At 34.4% G+C, this 19,126-nt stretch overlaps 3 protein-coding genes across 3 annotated transcripts; 1 reads left to right on the top strand and 2 right to left on the bottom strand.

The window, feature by feature from the left end:
* Positions 1–11: 11 nt before the first annotated feature.
* LOC142548812 (NAC domain-containing protein 78-like) lies at positions 12–3,485 on the bottom strand. Its single transcript, XM_075657352.1, has 6 exons — positions 3,222–3,485; positions 2,346–2,623; positions 1,874–2,062; positions 968–1,486; positions 815–872; positions 12–665 (listed from the first exon to the last, which is right to left on the bottom strand). The coding sequence occupies exons 1-6, from the start codon at positions 3,397–3,399 to the stop codon at positions 256–258; spliced, it is 1,632 nt and encodes a 543-aa protein (XP_075513467.1). The 5' UTR covers positions 3,400–3,485; the 3' UTR covers positions 12–255.
* Positions 3,486–7,617: 4,132 nt separating this feature from the next.
* LOC142548380 (uncharacterized) lies at positions 7,618–8,784 on the bottom strand. Its single transcript, XM_075656673.1, has one exon. It carries the CDS (start codon positions 8,782–8,784, stop codon positions 7,618–7,620), a length of 1,167 nt encoding a protein of 388 aa, XP_075512788.1.
* A 1,269-nt stretch (positions 8,785–10,053) lies between these two features.
* On the top strand, positions 10,054–18,956 carry LOC142548811 (putative lysine-specific demethylase JMJ16). Its single transcript, XM_075657350.1, has 12 exons — positions 10,054–11,010; positions 11,130–11,422; positions 11,519–11,590; positions 11,890–11,967; positions 12,132–12,659; positions 12,767–12,991; positions 14,120–14,281; positions 15,430–15,798; positions 16,089–17,481; positions 17,577–17,680; positions 17,902–18,099; positions 18,421–18,956. Exons 2-12 carry the CDS (start codon positions 11,135–11,137, stop codon positions 18,730–18,732), a joined length of 3,729 nt encoding a protein of 1,242 aa, XP_075513465.1. The 5' UTR covers positions 10,054–11,010; positions 11,130–11,134; the 3' UTR covers positions 18,733–18,956.
* The last annotated feature ends 170 nt before the right edge of the window (positions 18,957–19,126 follow it).

Below are 19,126 nucleotides of genomic sequence, written 5' to 3'. Positions count from 1 at the left end.
GACCGCTTCAGTAAAGAAAAACAAGTCAAATAAAGAATCATACGATTACAAGTTATAACCCACAATCCCTCATACCGACCATCAATGAAATCCCAACAGTACTAGTATAATCAGAGAATTTTCTACAGTTAATAAAGCAGACAAGCAGACTGCTCGAAGTCTAACATTCCTACATGTCCTACCAACTATTTTCAATACCGACCAAAATAAAGAAGGTGCAAATCTCATCATTAAATAGAGAACACTCTTGAGACTCTAATTGGCAGATATACGCACCCCGATTTTAAAGGTCATGGAGAGAAGTACGACACACAGAAAGATTAAATATAACCAATCCCTGGTGATAGCCGAGACAGTCTTCCCTGGATGTATGCTTACGCTCGATTCCAAGTTGGCAGAACCATCTTCACCACGTGAAAAGCCAAATGAAAGAATAATGTTCAGGTTCTCATGCTTTCGAGAAGGTGGGACAGTTCCATTGTTGCCTACTGTCACGTTCCTAAGCTGAATCATGCCAGCAGTGAAATGCATTGAACTGGAAGACTGGGGCACGGAACTGAAATGCATGCTCGCATCCTTTAGAGGGAATTCTTCAGCAAATGCAGGTGGTGCGTGGATGTTACCCAGCATTCGACTTGCCTGTTTGATGAATGGATACTTGAAATCTGTAGGGAAAGAAGGCAAACCTGAGTTAAATTAGACAAACAAAATTTGCACTAGTTCAAAACTCTAGGGAAATCCAAGGCAAAAGGTAGGTGTCCTTCATATTTTGCTAACTCTTGGTTGTGTAATGGAAGTGCAGAATAATCATTACCATTGTCAACAATCTGTCCACTTCGTATAACATCTTGCTTAGTCTTTTCATTTGGTTCCTGTCATAAAAGAACGAGTTGGAATGATGCATTTCAAGTGACATAGGAAACATAACAAATTCAAATGATACAATAAAAACAATAAATAAAACCACCTTCTGACAAAGGGATGTGCGATCAGAAACAAGAGCACCCTCACTTTCAAGTATTGCTGAACGATCAGGAGCAAAGTTCTGAGAATGGTCCTCATTGGCATCAAAGTACGTAAGGTACTCCTCAAACATGTCGAAAGTAGAAGTGTTTGCTTCAATGGGATTGGAGAGATCATTAGCTTCGATGAAACCGTCACCTCCAAATGGAAGATAATCAGTAGAATCCAGAAATGGTTCGTCCAGTAAGTAATCCACATCCTCAGAATTCCCAGATTTGCTGGATTCACCAATGTATTCATGCTTGACTAAATTTATGTTCATATCACAACTAGTAGGCAATCCATATAAGTTTGTATCCTCTAACTCCCCTGGTCCACAGTATAGTTGATCAGCACAATCCAGGAGCTTCTGGGTGTCTTTGGTGTCGCCGACTGATTCAGCAGTTTCACCACCATGAACACCAGCAGATTGGAAGTTCAACTGAGGATGAGTAGTATCCGCTGAAACGTCTGATCCAAGAATCTGGTAACAGAAATGTAAACGAATAACTTTCGTGAAATGGACATTATCATGAGGGAACATCTCCCAAGTCGGTATCGAGTCATTTATCTCAATATCTCAGAGGGTGTAAAAAAACCCATCCCGAAAATCTTGGCTACAAATTGGGGGAAAATCTATTGTCACGCGTCTTTGAAAAATGCTAGTTATCACTTTATTTTCAAGTTCTGGGAGAACCTTGTGAACCTCCAACATCAGTAAAATAGCAAAAACAGTAGTTTTCCTTTCCAAAGCTACAAACTAGAGAAAGATTGTAGACATTGTATCTGAATCTCAGACATAATTCCCACCCAGATAGGCATAATTAACCAGTTTAATCTGAGAAAACACAATCAAAGTACAAGCACAAACCTGCTCAAGGTAATTCCCGTCCAGATAGGCATCATCACCAAAGTCCTCTTCCACTAAAGCCTCCACTTTGGGAACTGATTCCAACTCATCACTCTCCCATTCCTCCTCCAAAAATGGTGCCCCATACTGTTCACCGTTCTTGGGCCCCGAACCGCTTTTCTGAAAGACTCGGCAGAGCACAAATGCATCCTTTAAACAAGAAAGTGAACAGGTCAATAACTTGTAAGCATTATCCATAACAATCATGAATTTTTCAAAAAAGATCCAAACTCTTATTTAAAAAAAGAATACTTCTTCCCAATTTTATATTAATAGTTCCGCTTCGTTTTCCTTATCAATTATCTTTCCCGAGTCCAGTACCAAGTTATGATTCTTTAAGTTTCCAGGTATATATAACATATAGATTCAGTCGAACAAAAAAACTGTCCTTAGGAATAGTAAATAAATTTTAAACAAAATCAAGCTATCCCACCTGAGATATTCCAGCTCCCTCCAGTTCTAAGTCAACAAGCCTGTACTCATGCATAACCCAGTTGCTCCTCTGACCCTTTGGAGCACGTCCATTATGATAAACCAGAGTTTTCTTCATGCCCACAATCTGTTTTCTATGGTAAACTTCCCTGTCCTTTCCAGTCGTTTTCCAATACCCTTTTTCAGTTGCCCTGTTTGTCCTTGCTCCATTGCCATATTTCCTATCCAGCACACTGAAGAAATACCACTCCAGATCTCTACTCTTCAGCCTTGACATGCCTAAAAACCAGGCCAATAGCTACAGTCACGTTCATTTCAAATTTGTATGTTATAGAAAAACAAAAATACCAAACTTACGCAAGACAAACAAAACAATCCATACTCCATCGATGTAAAAAATCATTTTCTTTATTCCATGAGGTGAAACAGATAAAACCTTACCCAGAAAATAGTTTACAGCATTGAATAAAATTTGTGCAGCTTCACGTCAAATCATACTTAAACGTGAACACAAACAAAACCTTGGGGAATAAACCCAAAAATTTCTATAAAACTGCGAAATCCCTGTGAACCTAAATGAAAAATTCCATCACTATAACATTTCGTGGTCAAACATTATATAACAGAAATTGAGGAAAGATCCATGCTTGCTACTATAATAAAACTGGATAATCTATGGTCACTGCATTAAAACCATTAAAGTCCAAAAATTGGTGGTCAACAAATCCACAGAAAAACACCCTTACTTCATCGAATCGTCTAAATAAAGAAAGAAATGTTCACAATCGACCAAGTTCCCTCCACCCCAAAAGCAAAACATCGCAAACGAAAATCAGCCCATCCACATAAACAAACAAGGATTTCAAAAGGGCAGTACTTGGAAGATCCCAAGGCTCGGTCTTGTAGATATCGATCTCAGCGATAGCGTCCAACTGAAACGATTTCCCGCAGACTTTCCGCCTGAGATAATACCGCACCAATTCCTCGTCCGTCGGATGGAATCGGAAGCCCGGCGCCAGCATATTCGTGGGTGCGGGAGACTTTTTCTTGCCCATTGATTCTATTTTCCACACACAAACAAAATGATAAAGACGAGTTCAGAAGAATTTTAGAAGACAGCTGCCATATTCGAAGAGTGGAGATGCCTTGTTAGGTTGAATAAATACACTACAGAACGGTGCTTCGTTCACGCGCCTGTCACGGTCGTGCAACGAGAACATAAATTCCGGATTATATTTATTTTATTTGCATTATGTTAATTTTATAAAATATATGCTTTAAGATATGGTAAAAACTCTTCTCATATTGTTTTTCGAGTTATTTTATAAGATAAATCTCTAATTATTTATTAAAAAAAATTTATGTCAAAAACATTAATTTTTATTTTAACGAGGGATCAGATTAATTCGTCTTACATAAATAATCTTAGCAAAAATTTGTGTGAGACGGTCTCACGGATCATATTTTGTGATACATATATCTTATTTTGATCATCCATGAAAAAATATTATTTTTTATGTTAAGAATATTACTTTTTATTATAAATATCGATAGTGTTAACCCGTTTCACAAATAAAGATTCATGAAACCGTCTCACAAAAATTCTACTCGTATAATAAACATAAGATCATAGACTTATTGTTAACCTTATCTTTGGGTAATATTTTGGGGTTGAACCAATTCCACGTAACAATATACAGTACAAAATTATATTATTTTTAAAATCACAAAACGCGCATTGAATAATTCTAAGGAATTTTCAATATTAATTAATTAATAAGTGAAAATATTTATTAAAAAAGGCAAAATAAGAATTTCGCTGCATCTACGAGAGTCGAGTACAAGTAATTTGCGGTGACGGAAGTGCCTTCGTCATCACCAGTTATGCGGTGTGGTTTGGCTTTGACCGTCGCCAATATTCTAGTATTGGGTTGAAGAAGATTCTAGATACTCTATTTTCTATGTAAATTGCCAATATTTTAAATTTATTTTTCCTTCTTAGTAAGTTTTTTTTTTAGTATTTAAAGGTATCGTTCGATTCGTTATATTATTTGTTTATATTTTATTATTTATATTTTTATTCAATCTAATATCATATTTGATGCATCTATCAATTATTTATCTATCTATCAATTATTTATCATACATCAATCAATCATTGAATTGAAATTATAATATTATCTTTAATAAATAATATTATAAATATTTTATTAATATTTTCAAAAAACAAAACACTAATATCACATTATCTCAAATTTAATTAAATTAATCAAACATTATATTAATTATCATTTTTATATATTTTGTTATTAAAAAATATTACTTATCTTTATATTATTTATCTCGTACGAAGAACCAAACGATTAGATAACAATAATTTTATATATCCTTCTTTTGAAATTTTTCATATTAAAAGCAAAAATTACAATCATATTTAAATATTACATTTATCATCCTAAGTTTATGACAAATGACAAGTAACAAATAAATTCAATAAGTTCCGAAATTACGAACAGTTCATCGTTATTTTTTAATTAAATTTTCAATATTTGAAATTTTTTTATATTTTTTTTAACTTGTGGCCATTGCATGTGTTTGATTTTTCTGTTGATTTTGCTTAAAATTATCTGAGCTAATCGCTGTAAAATATAATTTTTAATTAAACTAGTCATTTTTTTTTTGTCTATAAATACACATGAAATAGCAAGTTATGTGACCATCAAGTGCATTGTCAGCTTTGAGCCGACTTGATTGAACACACCTGAGCACATCGCGATACCGATGCGTAAAATGTTAATAAATTGACGTCGTAGAATTTAACTATGTCATAATTAATATTATGAATTATTTGTAATTGTTAGTCACATAGATGTTGTATTCCTTCTTTCAAAATCTATGCATTTTTCAGCAATAATTTTAAAAAAAAATTATATTTATTCTTTTTATGAAATATTAGTAATACATCATTTATAAATTATGGTTTTGATTTCCCTGAGAACTCTTGGATTTGGAAAAGATATTACTTTTAAATAATACGATATTATCTACGTGTTAATTGTAAGATTCACATAGTTATGCTTTTTTACCAGTTGCATTGAATATCATATAAAAATAAAACAAAACTTCTGAAATTTCTAGGGTTTTTTTTAATAATAATTGAAAAATATTTTTTTTTTTCCAAAAGTAATGCAAGTACTGCAAAATGTCATCATCAATAGCGGACGTTACACTTAAATTTACAGAGTCTGATGTCCGTTACAGCCTTAATTTTTTTAAAAATATAATTTTTAACTTAATGTCATGTTTATTTATTTAATAAATTTAGATTTGATGTCACATACTAAACAAGCTGAGTTTGCTCATTTGTAAGACGAATTGTTAGGTTAAGCGTGCATGGATGAGATTGATATTGAGATATGTGACTTTCTGGGAAGTTCTCATGCGTCAAACTGCTTACGTTACACCGCTTGATCTGGTTGGATAAGTGTGCCATAAAAGAGTGACATCATATCTTAACGGGTAATACAATCTCTCTAGGGGACATGATTAAAGGTATGGAAAAGATAAGATTGGTCTCTAAGAGATATGAGACAGCGCCAGCAGATAGACACGCATCTTTCCGTACTAATGGGTCTAACAGTCCGACCCATTAGCGCATAATTAGGTGCACTTTGCCTTGCTATATGTATAAGAAAATAAAGTTACGTGTTGGTTAATACCTATAGCTTTTGACCTAGTGGTAAGCGCTTGATTTTAACACAAATTATTTTAAAAAATGAGACAATATTATAAGTTTTTATCGGTAAGACTGGTCGAAAAGGTCCATACCTACATGAAAAATAATTTAATATAAAAAATAATAGTTTTTCAAGATTGGTTCCAGCCCGATAACCGTATCACAAAACTAATTCATAAGACCGTCTCATTGAATTTTGAGTAGGTTTCTTGTGAGACGGTCTCACGAATCTTTATATGTGAGACATGTCAACTTTACCGATATTCACAATAAAAAGTAATACTCTTAACATGAAAAATAATATTTTTTCATGGACGACCCAAATAAGATATCTATTCACAGAATATGACCCGCGAGACCGTCTCACACAAGTTTTTGCCTTGAATTTTTTGTCATTTTCAAAATTGTGGTGAATCGATAAACTATATTTTTTGGAAAAAAATATTTATTTTTATAATCTATCTTCAAAAAAGGTTTTAATCATTTTAATTTTCTAAAAAACTCTTTTGCTTATATTTAATTATGTGTTGGTTTAGTTTCATGGAAAATAAAGAAAGATGTATATATATACACACACTATTTATACAATTAAAATATTTATTTAAATATAATAATTTTTGTTATTTCAAATTAATGTTTTCTATTTTTTTTATTAGGAGTGATAAACTATCTAAAAATGTGAAAATATAGATAAAGATATGGTTGAATTTAAAAAGTATAGATAAATAAATGTATAATAGCAATCGTAAATAAAATTTCACTAAACTAATTAAAAATTAATTAGTATATGGTCTCAACGCTAATTAAATAGTATGATATAATATAATAGAACATTTCACACGTTAAGCTCGGATGACTTGCTACATGTGCCATCGTATTGGCTATAAAATTAAATGAATATATATTATACGAGACAGTCTCATATATATATATATATATATATTATATATATATATGTGTGTGTGTGAAATTATAAATGGATCTTGAGTTGTTTGTTGAAGCAACTGATCCGGATCCAATAATTCACCACCAAAAATATAAGGGCATCCTCACCTCATCAAAAATCGTGGGGTTCATATGCCATATACACATTACATTAACACATCTATTCTCCCACATTCATTTTAACATTCACACTCATTATTTGTAGGTCCCGCTGTCCACTCATTCATCTTACTCTTATTTTATATTAAATAAATTCAATTTCAGATTTTTTAAGAAATTTAAATTATTATTATTTTATATTAATAATAATTTGTTTTTATATATTCAGTACGTAAAATAATTTAATTTTATGAGTGTCATTTAATTAAAATTAAAAATTTATTATAAACCTAAAATAAAACGGTACAACATATAATAATAAATAACACTTGCATAAAAATATTAGAAAATAAATTAAACTTAATAGAAGATGTAAAATACTAATTGATCGGAGAGTTACGTTAACAAAAATGAAAATTACAATGAATGAAAATTATAACAAATGAAAATTGCAATAATCGAAAATTACAATAACTGCAAATTAAATATTCCATCACCCCCTAATCTCTTGACATAGACGTTCGTGGATGATAAGTTGCTCATATGTCATTTGCGAAGTATCCTTCGAAAGGATTGCATATTTCTTTAGTTGAACTTTGGTCATAGCATCTTTTGCTTTCATCTCCTCTACTTCGAGTTGTTTTTGTTTCATTTCAACTTCAACTTTTTTCATGCTTGTATATTCAGTAAACTTTGCAAACATATTGTCCAAGTTTGTTGTCATACACTCCATGTCCGATCTTGTTTTACCTTTTTCCTTTCTTTTTGCTGCCTTCTGACCCATTGGACGATTTTCTTCTTCAATTAGGTCTACATGTAGACTCGCATCTTGGTTGGATGAGGTGTTGCTTGCTCCCGACTCCGAGGTCCTTGCCTTCTTCGTGCTAACATGGTGATCAACGGACTGTGGAGTAAACATTGGACGGTCTTTTACGATCCTCCACACATGCTCAAGATTAAATGCGATGGCGTTATTTTCCGCACGATATTTTTCATATGCAAGTCGTAGTATATCCTCATCACTGTGGCCGCTACGATATGCACTATAAATACTATTGTAATTTGCATTGAAGCGATATACTTTTTTTTGGATGGTATTGTGCCAGTGCGATCGTATGACACTTGCACTTTTATTGGGTGTACCTGCGGGATGATTGTCATTGTAATAGCTTGCAACACGTCCCCAGAAAGCTTCCGCCTTTTGATCATTGCCGATGATTGGGTCATCGGTGATAGTGACAAACGATCTCGCTAAGACCTCGTCTTCAATCTTTCTCCAGGTTGACCATTTTTTTCTACCCCCAGCGCTTGAATCCACATTCTTCAAATTTATGACTTCAATTGGGGATTCACGGTCGGACAATTGAGTATCTGGGACGAAAGTCGGAGTGGCCGGTTCATTTTCCGTCGGAGAAATAAATGGCATACTGGTTGCATGTGGATTAGATGGATAGTTTGGTGGATATGGATTATATGGATAATTTGGTGGATATGAATTGTAAGGATAATTTGGTGGATATGGATTATGTTGATAATTTGGTGGGTATGAAAAATATTGATATTTTGGTGGAATTTTCGAATTTTGGGAAGAAGTATTTTCTTCCGGATTTTTTGGATAACTCACGAAATTTCTAAAAAACCCTCGGTAATTTTCATCCATTTCGGAACAAAGTAGAATTTAAGAAATTTTTGAAAAAAAAGATTTTGAGATGATGAAAATAGAAGAGAGAAGATTTTTGGAGTGAAGAATAATATGTTTTGATGTTTGAAATAATTTGTGTAGTGTGTGAATATTTATAGATGAATATATTATTTTTTTAATAAACTAGCCGTTAACTAGCCGTTAATTAGCCGTTAAAACAATTTTTTAATTTTAAAAACAAAAACAACCGTTAGTTTTTTATTTAACATTATTTTTTAATTTATTTAATTTTCGTTTTTTTTAAACATACAAATTTGAAATTTAAACTAATACAAAAATAAGAAAAATTCATCATGTGCGTGGGGCCCACGTTCAGCGACGGGTTTTGAAAATCCGTCGCAAATAGCGACGGTTTGGTAAAAACAGTCGCTAAGTTTCGAATTTTTTTTAAAAAAAAACTGACACAGGGGCGTTCATATGAACGCCCCACACTCTCCCTCACACACCCTTTAACGCCCAATGTGGATGCTCTAATAGACTTATGGGGCCATAAATTTGGGGGCAGTTTGATTTTAGTTCGGTCTAGCCTACTTAGGTTGAAAATTAATTAAATGCAATATAAAAAGTGAAAACCCAACCCATAAGGTTAACACAAAAATTTGTGTATGACGGTCTTACAGATCGTATTTTGTGAGACAAATCTCTTATATGAGTCATCCATGAAAAATTATTACTTTTTAGGCTAAGAGTATTACTTTTTATTATGAATATCTGTAGGATTGATCTATCTCATAGATAAAGATTCGTGAGATCGTCTCACGTAAACCTGCACTAAGTTAAATTTGTGTTTAGATTCGAATGGATGGATTTGAAATTAGATAATAATAAATCTATTACTTTGCGGAGAATAGGGTTCAAAGCCCACACCGAAGGGAAGCAGTCAGTCCTCACGCGTCACGCCACTTTTCTATAATAAAGGAAAAAAGCCCCACCACACCCCAATATCTCATCTGGTAAGATCAAAACACTTCGATCATTTTAATTTTTTTTGTTTTGCCAAAATAATTTGATAAATTCAACATTATGTATCAACATAATAACATGATAATGGTAATTACTAATATCTTAATTTTTAAAATTAAAATTTTACATTAATGTGAGAATTTGACCTAACATATTTACTTGATTTATGTTCTGATGAAAATAATACTTTTTCTTCTTGTGAAGAAATATGTTCAATACTAAAAGTGAAGTAGAAGAAAGAGAATTTTTATCTCAAAGGTGGACATGGTCTATGTGTTTTCTTGTAATTAGGGTTTTGTTGTTAAAGAAATTGTAACTGTAATTTTGCAAGAGGATGGAGTTAAAATGCTTTCAATGCTTTCTTTAGAATCTGGAGATTAAGAAGTCATGATGCTGTGTGGTTGGATATTTTTGTACTTTTTTCAAGACCCAGTATGGAAATGTTTGGATTTGTAAGGTTTATCTCGATTTGAATTAACAAATGAAGAATTTGAACCCCATATTGCTGTTTACAAATTAATCTTGTTTAGAAAGAATATCTAAGTGGATGGATTGTGTCTGGATTAAGTTTTCTATGGGTTGAACTGGGTTAGGGTAGATCTGTCAAATCTGGATACACTGGCATGTTTTACTTGGATTAATTTCCTGAGTATATTTTGTTTCTGGGATATGTGGGCCTGAGGGATTTCAAGTCTGAGCAGATTTAGCTAGAAATGGATTTGAATCCACGAATCTTTATATGTAAGTTTATTGTTTTTCTTTTCGTAATCCATACCGTCCTTGGTAATTTATGCTGTTTCCCTATGTCTCAGCAGATATTTGAATTAAGGGATGTTTGATTAGTTTTTTTGTGGTTTTCTTGAGGGGATTTCTTACTGCTGAAGTACGTGGCTATTTTGAAAATTGGTCTCCTGCTTTCTTGTTTCAAACACATTTAGAACTTACAGCTTTCAGAGTGAAATTTTGATTCATGTAGAATATGGAATCACTGGTGTTTGTACTTGCTTGCTTTTATTATTGTTTTGCTTTCCAGTTTCAGATACTTTGTTATTTTGACATTTTTCTTCTTGTCGCTGATCATGCTGATAAATATATTAGAAATATTGAAAAAGCACCTACTTATTTGGAATTTTCGATTCCATGTCAAGTTGGCTTTTGAGATAGGGACAGTTTGTCATCTTAGCTGACTCCAATTTCAGTTCCGTGACGATTTATTTCTAGGTAAATTTCGTTTCCTGTTTTTTTCTATTACTGATATAAGGATGTGTATAATTTTATTTACTTCAATTACAGTAATTCCTTCACCTGCGTTTCTTTTCTTGGTTTGTTCATTTTCTCAGTGGTGATGGCCACAGAACTTGTTGGACCTTGTGTCAAAGAAGATAATATGGATTTACCATCAATTCCACCGGGGTTTGAGTCACTTGCACCCTTCACTCTGAACAGAGTGGAAGATAATCAAGTAACTCTATCAACCACCTCTGCTTGTGCTACTCAATCACAAACTGTCACATTGCAAACGACGGTCAACTGTAATGATGATTTAAAAACCTCGAAGGACTCTAGGCGTAGGCCTTGGATTAAATACTGCGAGTTTGATAACAACTCTGGGGATGAATCCGAGTCTGAGAAGGTTGATCTCATTATTTATTGTTTTTTCTCTGCTTTTTTAATTTTGGCTCTATTATTGAGTTCAGTTTTATTTATAATTTTTCTTTTAAGTCTACAGCCAATTTCCATGGGGCACCATCTTCCAAAGGGGGTTATCCGTGGGTGTGAAAAGTGTAGCAGCTGCCAAAAGGTCAGCCTTTTATTTTGTATCTTTTCGAATGGTCTAAGAAGCGTGAATTGGGATGAACGAACTTTTCTGCACAACCGTGAAAACATGTAATAACACGTAACTATGATAGCTTTCTTTTGTTGTGAAGCTTGAATTTTATCAATTTTATTATTCACGTCTTAGGAACTGAGTTGCTAAGCCGAATTTACAAATGGAAAGGATTTCCAAATGTTGGAAACAGGCAACCAGCATGTTTTATTGTAATTGTCAAGTGGCGGATGTATGTGAAGCTACGATGATTCATGTGAATTATGGAACAGGTTATTGCAAAATGGCGTCCTGAAGCAGCTCGTAGGCCTGATCTTCAGGAGGCTCCTGTGTTTTATCCTTCTGAAGAGGTACTTTTTTCTCGGCCACTATAGGCACCCGCATTTTTTTTATTCACTGATAATTACCTGACAGTTATGTCAGTCTGAATACTGATATATGGTTTGAGACTAAGTTTTTATGGATCTTAAGAATTTTGTGATGAAGTTGATTTCATTTCATATTATACTCTCAGGAGTTTGAAGATACTTTAAAATACATTGCAAGTATACGCTCTAAAGCAGAAACATATGGGATCTGTCGTATAGTACCTCCAGCTTCATGGAAACCTCCTTGTCCTCTCAAGGAAAAAAATATGTGGGAGAGGTCTAAGTTTGTCACTCGTGTTCAGCGGATTGAAAAACTGCAAAATCGGGATTCTATGAGAAAGATATTACAAGTCAATTATAACAAGCAAAGAAAAAAGAGAAAATCTATGAAAAATGAAGTTGATTATAGAAAGAATGACGAGGAAGTCAAGATTCCAGGTGAAGTTGAACTAGTAGATGCTGATGGATTTGGCTTTGAACACGGTCCCGAGTTTACCATGGACGAATTTAAAAAGTATGCTGATGAGTTCATGGCCCAGTACTTTAGAAAAAATAGTAGTACCTCGGTATCAAAATGTAACATAAATATGTATGAGGAACAGTGGCAGCCTACAGTTGAGAGTATTGAGGGAGAATATTGGAGGATGGTGGAAAAACCAACAGAAGAAATTGATGTAAGGTTTCAAATTTTATCTTAAATTATCAATACCTTTTTTTGTGGTCATGTCATCTCAGCTTTTCTCTTTCCTTTTGTCTATTATAACCATCTCTTTCTTTAAAGGTTCTTTATGGAGCTGATCTGGAAACAGGAGTATTTGGCAGTGGGTTTCCAAAAACTTCTCACCAAGTTTGTTCTGCTTCTGACATGAAGTATGTCAATTCAGGATGGAACTTGAATAACTTCCCTAGGATTCCTGGTTCTGTTCTTTCGTTTGAGAGCGGTGATATATCTGGTGTTCTGATTCCTTGGCTGTACATCGGAATGTGTTTTTCTTCATTTTGCTGGGTACTGAAAGAAATCTCATAACTTTCTTGGTCACAGTTCCCATTATTTGTTTAAATAATTTAATATGCTGATATAAAGATGGTTGGTTTTCGTGGTCATTTGTGATGTTCAAAAGAATTACCAACAATTCTCTCATCACACTTTGTTCAAAAATGTTGAAATTTCCTTTTAAATTGTTGATTGTAGCTGGAAAAGTTGCTTCAAACTCACGGTTCCAATACATTTTTCCTTTTAATTTTTTAATGCAACATTTCCAATACTTGATATTACTGAACTAGGGAAATTCTTTTGAAGATTAAAAGTTCATATAAATAAGACTTTTTGGGTGCTTTTACGTTAGTATATTTTTATTTCTAGTGTTGAATGGCGGTTTGACAAAGAAGACCAGAGTCTAAGCATAAATAAAGCTACAGAAGTGATCATTTGGATGATACTTGGTTCTTTATTTATTCTATCTTGTTCATTCAGATGTTGTATTGTATGTTTGGCTATATGCAGTTGTTCTAAAACGGATAAATGTTTGTTTAGATTTCAAGAAAACCTCATTTATATTATTGCTCAGTTTGAATTATATGTTTCTATTCTTGTTTGTTTTTTAATTAGACACTGCTATTCATGTTAAAGCGAATGGATGAGTTTTTTACCCTCGACTCTTATACACGAGTTCTGGTGTTACTCATTTGTGAATTGAAAAGCTTGCTGTCAATGATCATAGTAGTTTTTGCTGTTTTTATCAAATGTGACGAGCTACATAGTTCTTCAAATGGTTGTGTGCTAGCACATGGTTAAAAAAGAAAAAATAAAGGGAGCTTTGTCAAAATCTGTTTGAAAAAATCTGGAAAGAGTTGTTGGTTTCTTTACGGAATAACTTAATTGATATTTATGTTATTGATATGCATTTTCTTTATGGTTAGAGGATAAATCAACACGAAGTTACTTAGCCCCTAATTCCATCTCCCACGGACTTTAAGAAAAGAGAGCATATAACCACTTCATATGGATGAAAAAATGTGTTCGGCATGAATTTTTCTGCTTTTCATTTTGGTGTTTCTGCAGTAGTTAATCCTTGATAATTATTGATGCTTCTTATTCTCATGTTTTTTATGACATGCTATTAATTGGTTCCAGCATGTCGAGGATCACCACTTATACTCATTGAATTACATGCATTGGGGGGCTCCAAAAATGTGGTATGGTGTTCCAGGATCAGATGCAGTGAAATTGGAGGCAGCAATGAAGAAACACCTGCCTGATCTATTTGAAGAACAGCCAGACCTGCTTCATAAGTTGGTAGGTTGAGCACTTCAATCGAACGTTCTTTGCCTATTGCTGAGCTTCAGATGCTTTTGAATGCCAAAATCCGCATATCAAGCATTTTTATTGGGAAGCACCACTGCTTTCACAATAACTTTTTGCCATAAAAAATTGGTTGCTGGTAAAAGTTTTTGTAGATCTCTACCAGATTTTTATTTTCGTCCTGCAGCCTGCGCTTTCTCTTGGTTTTGTGTAATCGGAGACATTTCCTCGGAAAAATAGATATGCACACACTAGAATTTTCTTAAGCAAGCTGAATCTCTTCAATAGCATAAGATGCTACCTACAGATGGAGCGAGGACGGTTAGATCAGTTATATCAAACGTAACATTTAGCAATTTTCGAATTGGTTTGTTATATAGAATACAATTGCCTTTTAAATTGATAAAAACAAATGATAACCAGGAATTGAACATATTACTTAAAGACTGAACTTAAAATATATTTGAGCTAATATATGTATATATATATATATATATATATATATTAAATCTCTTCTTGGTTGTAAGCACACGCTCACGCACTTGAATTCACGTGGAAGTGCAAATATCTTGAGTTCATGTCTTCTTGATACATACATGACCAGGACGAATACATATCCACATTTGTACACTCCTACACACGCATAGCATGGATGATGGTGATTCAAAATTTGAACCAATGATTGATCAGTACAGCAATTTCAACATTTCATCACTCTTAAATTTCTCACTGTACAAATTACATTTGTCATTGTGTTGCCTAAGGTTACTGAATTCATTCTTCTGTTCCAAGGCTATGATGTTGGTTAATCTAGTTTGGCAGAAGAAAATATAAATATATTTTCCTTTTTGTAATTGAAGCATTAGGCAAATTAATAGATCATTTCCAAAAGTAAAAATGAAAGTAAAAAAATGTTCAGCCAACATTCAAGTCTTCACTTCTATTGATAGTCAACCATGATGATGGGGTACTTATATATGAAAAAAATGTATCTGAAGTATGAAATAGAATCGAGCTTGCTTTTTAGACGATGGGTCTCTTGGATATTAAACATTATTCAAGTGAACGAGCTTGCCATTTATGTTGAGTTGGATTGGATACAGATATCCAAATCTCACCCCATGACTATGAATAATATGCAGGTTACCCAACTTTCCCCATCGATCCTGAAGTCTGAAGGAGTGCCCGTTTATCGGTGTGTTCAAAATCCAGGAGAGTTTGTCCTGACGTTCCCTCGAGCATATCATGCTGGGTTCAACTGTGGTTTCAACTGTGCTGAAGCTGTTAATGTTGCTCCTGTTGATTGGTTGCCACATGGGCAGGATGCTATTGAGCTTTATTGCGAGCAAGGCAGAAAATCTACCATTTCACACGATAAGCTATTGCTTGGTGCAGCTAGAGAAGCTGTGAAAGCAAATTGGGAGTACAACTTATTGAGAAAGTATACTCAAAACAATTTAAGATGGAAGGATGTTTGTGGAAAAGATGGGATATTATCAAAAGCACTCAAGGTATTTATGAACATATGATTTTTTGAAACATGCATGCTTGATGTGAAATCAAGTGATACAATATTTAGCTTGAAACCACTTTTTAGAATGTATCTATAAAGTTTCACTGAATCTTGGAACATCTCATCGCAGAACAGAAGAAAAACCTATATTGCTTTGATGATTCATACTGTTGATTATAAGTATTATTATATTATTAACTGTAAAAGTTATTCATTCTAATACATTATGTACGTATACTTTTCTTCTTAGACTAACTGAAGGAGTTTTTGAATTGTACTTTAATATAGGCTCGGGTTGAGATGGAGCGGCTGCGGAGGGATTGCCTTTGCAAATCCTCACAGGCATTGAAGATGGAGTGCTCATTTGATGCTAATAGTGAGAGGGAGTGCAGTATATGCCTTTTTGACCTACACCTGTCTGCTGCAGGTTGTCACCGTTGTTCTCCTGATAAATACGCATGCTTGAACCATGCCAAACAGTTATGTTCATGTTCATGGGGTGCCAAGTTTTTTCTATTTCGTTACGACATTGCTGAATTGAACTTATTAGTTGAAGCTTTGGAGGGGAAATTAAGTGCAATATATAGATGGGCAAGGCTTGATCTCGGACTTGCCCTAAGTTCTTATGTCTCAAAAGGCAATATGCAAAATTCTGAGATTGTCGTCAAATCATCTCATAATACCTCTCAAGAGGCTTCTAACGGGACAAGTTCCCTACCCACTACATTATCTTCTATAGAGCAAATGGATGGAAAAAGTTTGAAATTAATGAAATTCATTGGCAGCACAAACTCTTGCCAGAAGGAGAATCCATCTGAGGTGGTATTGGCACTGGAAAGTGTAAAGCCATCATCAAGCTTGTCCTCCCCAGAAAACGAGGCATCAAAATATAATTCTCTATGCCACAAGAAAACCAATTTACAGTCAACTCCCATAATAAAAATATTATCACCTCAGCCTTCTCAAGTTGGTAGTCGAAACGTGTCTTCTAGTAAAAGTTTAGGTACAGAGAAACCTCTGGCGAAGCAGTCATTAGCATATGTACACAAAGATGTTATACTCCTGAGTGATGTTGAGGGAGAAGGACCCAATAGAGAAACTTTTTTGGAGGATTCTGCAGAACATGGAGGAAATGTGTTGAAACCAGTTTGCCATCCTGTGAGCTGTTTAAACAATCCACCCTTAACTGCAGCTGTTGCTGGTCCTGTTGACAAGCTTGACAAAGTGAAGCATGGCTCTAGTTCAGAGGATATGAAGGCTGAAGACCAGAAAGAAGGTGAAGCAAATCTTGGTGATATTTCACCGAGCAATCCTTGCTTCAAGGTGCCCTCCAATGATGCAGATTCTTGTAACTGTGTATCAGTGAAGAAAGAGACTTCTGAACGTGATGAGGCAAATGCGTGTTTGGGATTTAACCTACAAAATGACAAGGGAAGATCCAGTTATGAAGATAATCATAAAAAATCGGAGTTGGATGTTGATTATACATCAAGTGAAAATTCACAAAGTGTGTCATCTAATCCATTTAGTTCGCAGAATATACTGGACAGATATTATCGCCAGAAGGGGCCTCGAATTGCGAAAGTAGTTAGGAGAATTAATTGCAATGTTGAACCTTTGAAATTTGGATCTGTGCATGCTGGAAAGCAATGGTGTGATTGTCGGGCCATTTATCCTAGTGGTCAGATGTGTACCAATCATACATTAAGCTTATATTTTGTGCTCAGGATTTTATTGATATGGTATTGTATGTGAGTTTTTTTTTATTGAATGCAGGATTTAGAAGTCGAGTGCGGTATATAAATGTACTAGATCCATCTAATATGTGCTATTATGTCTCTGAAATTCTGGATGCTCGATGGGATGGGCCTCTATTTATGGTACAAGATTTTGTTTACATCCATTTGTGCGTCGTATAATTATATCAAAATTGTTGAAAAATAGGCTGGAAAAAATTGTGTGCTTCCTCCTTTTTACCTAATTAATGATTTCAGAATTCTTTTGAGATTATCCTTGTTAGCTTACAGTTGTATGAATGTTGTTCCCTTTCCTACTTGTTTCATGTCTAATTTCATCATCAACTTTAATCTAATTCTTATAGGTTTCTTTGGAGCACTGGCCTAGTGAAATATTTGTTCATGTCTCGGCTGCCAGATGCTGGGAAATGGTTCGGGAAAGAGTCAATCACGAGATCACGAAGCAACATAAGTTAGGAAGGCAGAACCTCCCTCCTTTGCAGCCTCCTGGGAGTTTGGATGGCATGGAGATGTTTGGCTTTTCTTCACCAGCAATTGTGCAGGCAAGTGCTTTGAACTAGTACCTTTTTTCGCTTCAGTTTTTGGTGTTTCGTCTGACTTGAATAAACAATGGGGTAAATCAAATTATGGCTCTATTACGTCGAGCATGCTAATTTTCCTTTTTCCTCCTTATATGCGCCTACTTGATATGAGGCAAACCCATACTTCAATCTTCAAATACCAACTGCTCGGTCTTTGAGATGATTGGTTGGGCATTCTTTTGAACGCAGTCAGTTCAAATGATTGCGAGTGTAGAATATAGCTTCCCCGGGACATTGTTTCTATCACCCACGCCCCTCACAGCATTGCATTTTGTTGCGCAGGCTATTCAAGCTATGGATCAAAATCGAGTCTGTTCAAATTACTGGAAATCGCGGCCACTTATGCAGATTCCTCAGCAATCCCAATCTGGAGAAAGTAGTGGCACCTTCAGCCTGAAGTATGAGCCCTTGAATGATCAAGAAATCGAGAAGAACCATCCTGGGGTTGTGAGAATATTGAATAGCCTCTTCAAGAAGGCTAATCTGGAGCAGCTGCATACACTACATGGACTTTTACAGAACGAGAATTCAACTGATGAACAAAGATTGGTGATCAGACTTCTTAACGAGAAGATTCGCGAGGGCTCGGCGTAGATTTTCCAGCTCTATGTTCGAAATCGGGTTCTTTGCAATTAACCCTTTAGTCTTGTAAATACCGAGCATCATTTTTCGGTCACGCATACATGGTCGATTAGTAGTGTTCTCACAATTTTTTGACATAGTCGCTGAAGAGCATGATTTGTTACTTACGTAGTTTAAAGGAGCATCATTTTATGTTTAATTGGATAGTAATAAATAAAAATGCAATTCTTTATTTCTCTTTTTGTGAGCTTTAGAAACTGGTGGTTGCTACATTTCCTAGTATTTGTACCAACGATACATAGGATCCGTTTAACTTGTAAGACGAGATATCAATTGAAAAATAATGATAACATAACTATTTTTTAAAACTTTAATTACGTAAAACTTGAAAAGTAGGATGATGCTA

The sequence above is a fragment of the Primulina tabacum genome, chromosome 6 (assembly GCF_025594145.1).
Source record: "Primulina tabacum isolate GXHZ01 chromosome 6, ASM2559414v2, whole genome shotgun sequence".
Classification (NCBI taxonomy): Eukaryota; Viridiplantae; Streptophyta; class Magnoliopsida; order Lamiales; family Gesneriaceae; genus Primulina; species Primulina tabacum.
This window is presented reverse-complemented; position numbering and strand designations above follow the sequence as displayed.

What these genes read in the sequence shown, in the direction of transcription:
- LOC142548811 (XM_075657350.1), top strand. Translation starts at nt 11,135, where the DNA reads ATGGCCACAGAACTTGTTGGACCTTGTGTCAAAGAAGATAATATGGAT. An exon ending in GTTTTTCTTCATTTTGCTGG is followed by an intron (nt 12,992 to 14,119) that starts GTACTGAAAGAA and finishes AATTGGTTCCAG; the next exon opens with CATGTCGAGGATCACCACTT. An exon ending in CTTCACCAGCAATTGTGCAG is followed by an intron (nt 18,100 to 18,420) that starts GCAAGTGCTTTG and finishes TTTGTTGCGCAG; the next exon opens with GCTATTCAAGCTATGGATCA.
- LOC142548380 (XM_075656673.1), bottom strand. Translation starts at nt 8,784, where the DNA reads ATGGATGAAAATTACCGAGGGTTTTTTAGAAATTTCGTGAGTTATCCA.
- LOC142548812 (XM_075657352.1), bottom strand. Translation starts at nt 3,399, where the DNA reads ATGGGCAAGAAAAAGTCTCCCGCACCCACGAATATGCTGGCGCCGGGC. An exon ending in ACGGGAATTACCTTGAGCAG is followed by an intron (nt 1,487 to 1,873) that starts GTTTGTGCTTGT and finishes TTCTGTTACCAG; the next exon opens with ATTCTTGGATCAGACGTTTC. An exon ending in GCACATCCCTTTGTCAGAAG is followed by an intron (nt 873 to 967) that starts GTGGTTTTATTT and finishes CTTTTATGACAG; the next exon opens with GAACCAAATGAAAAGACTAA.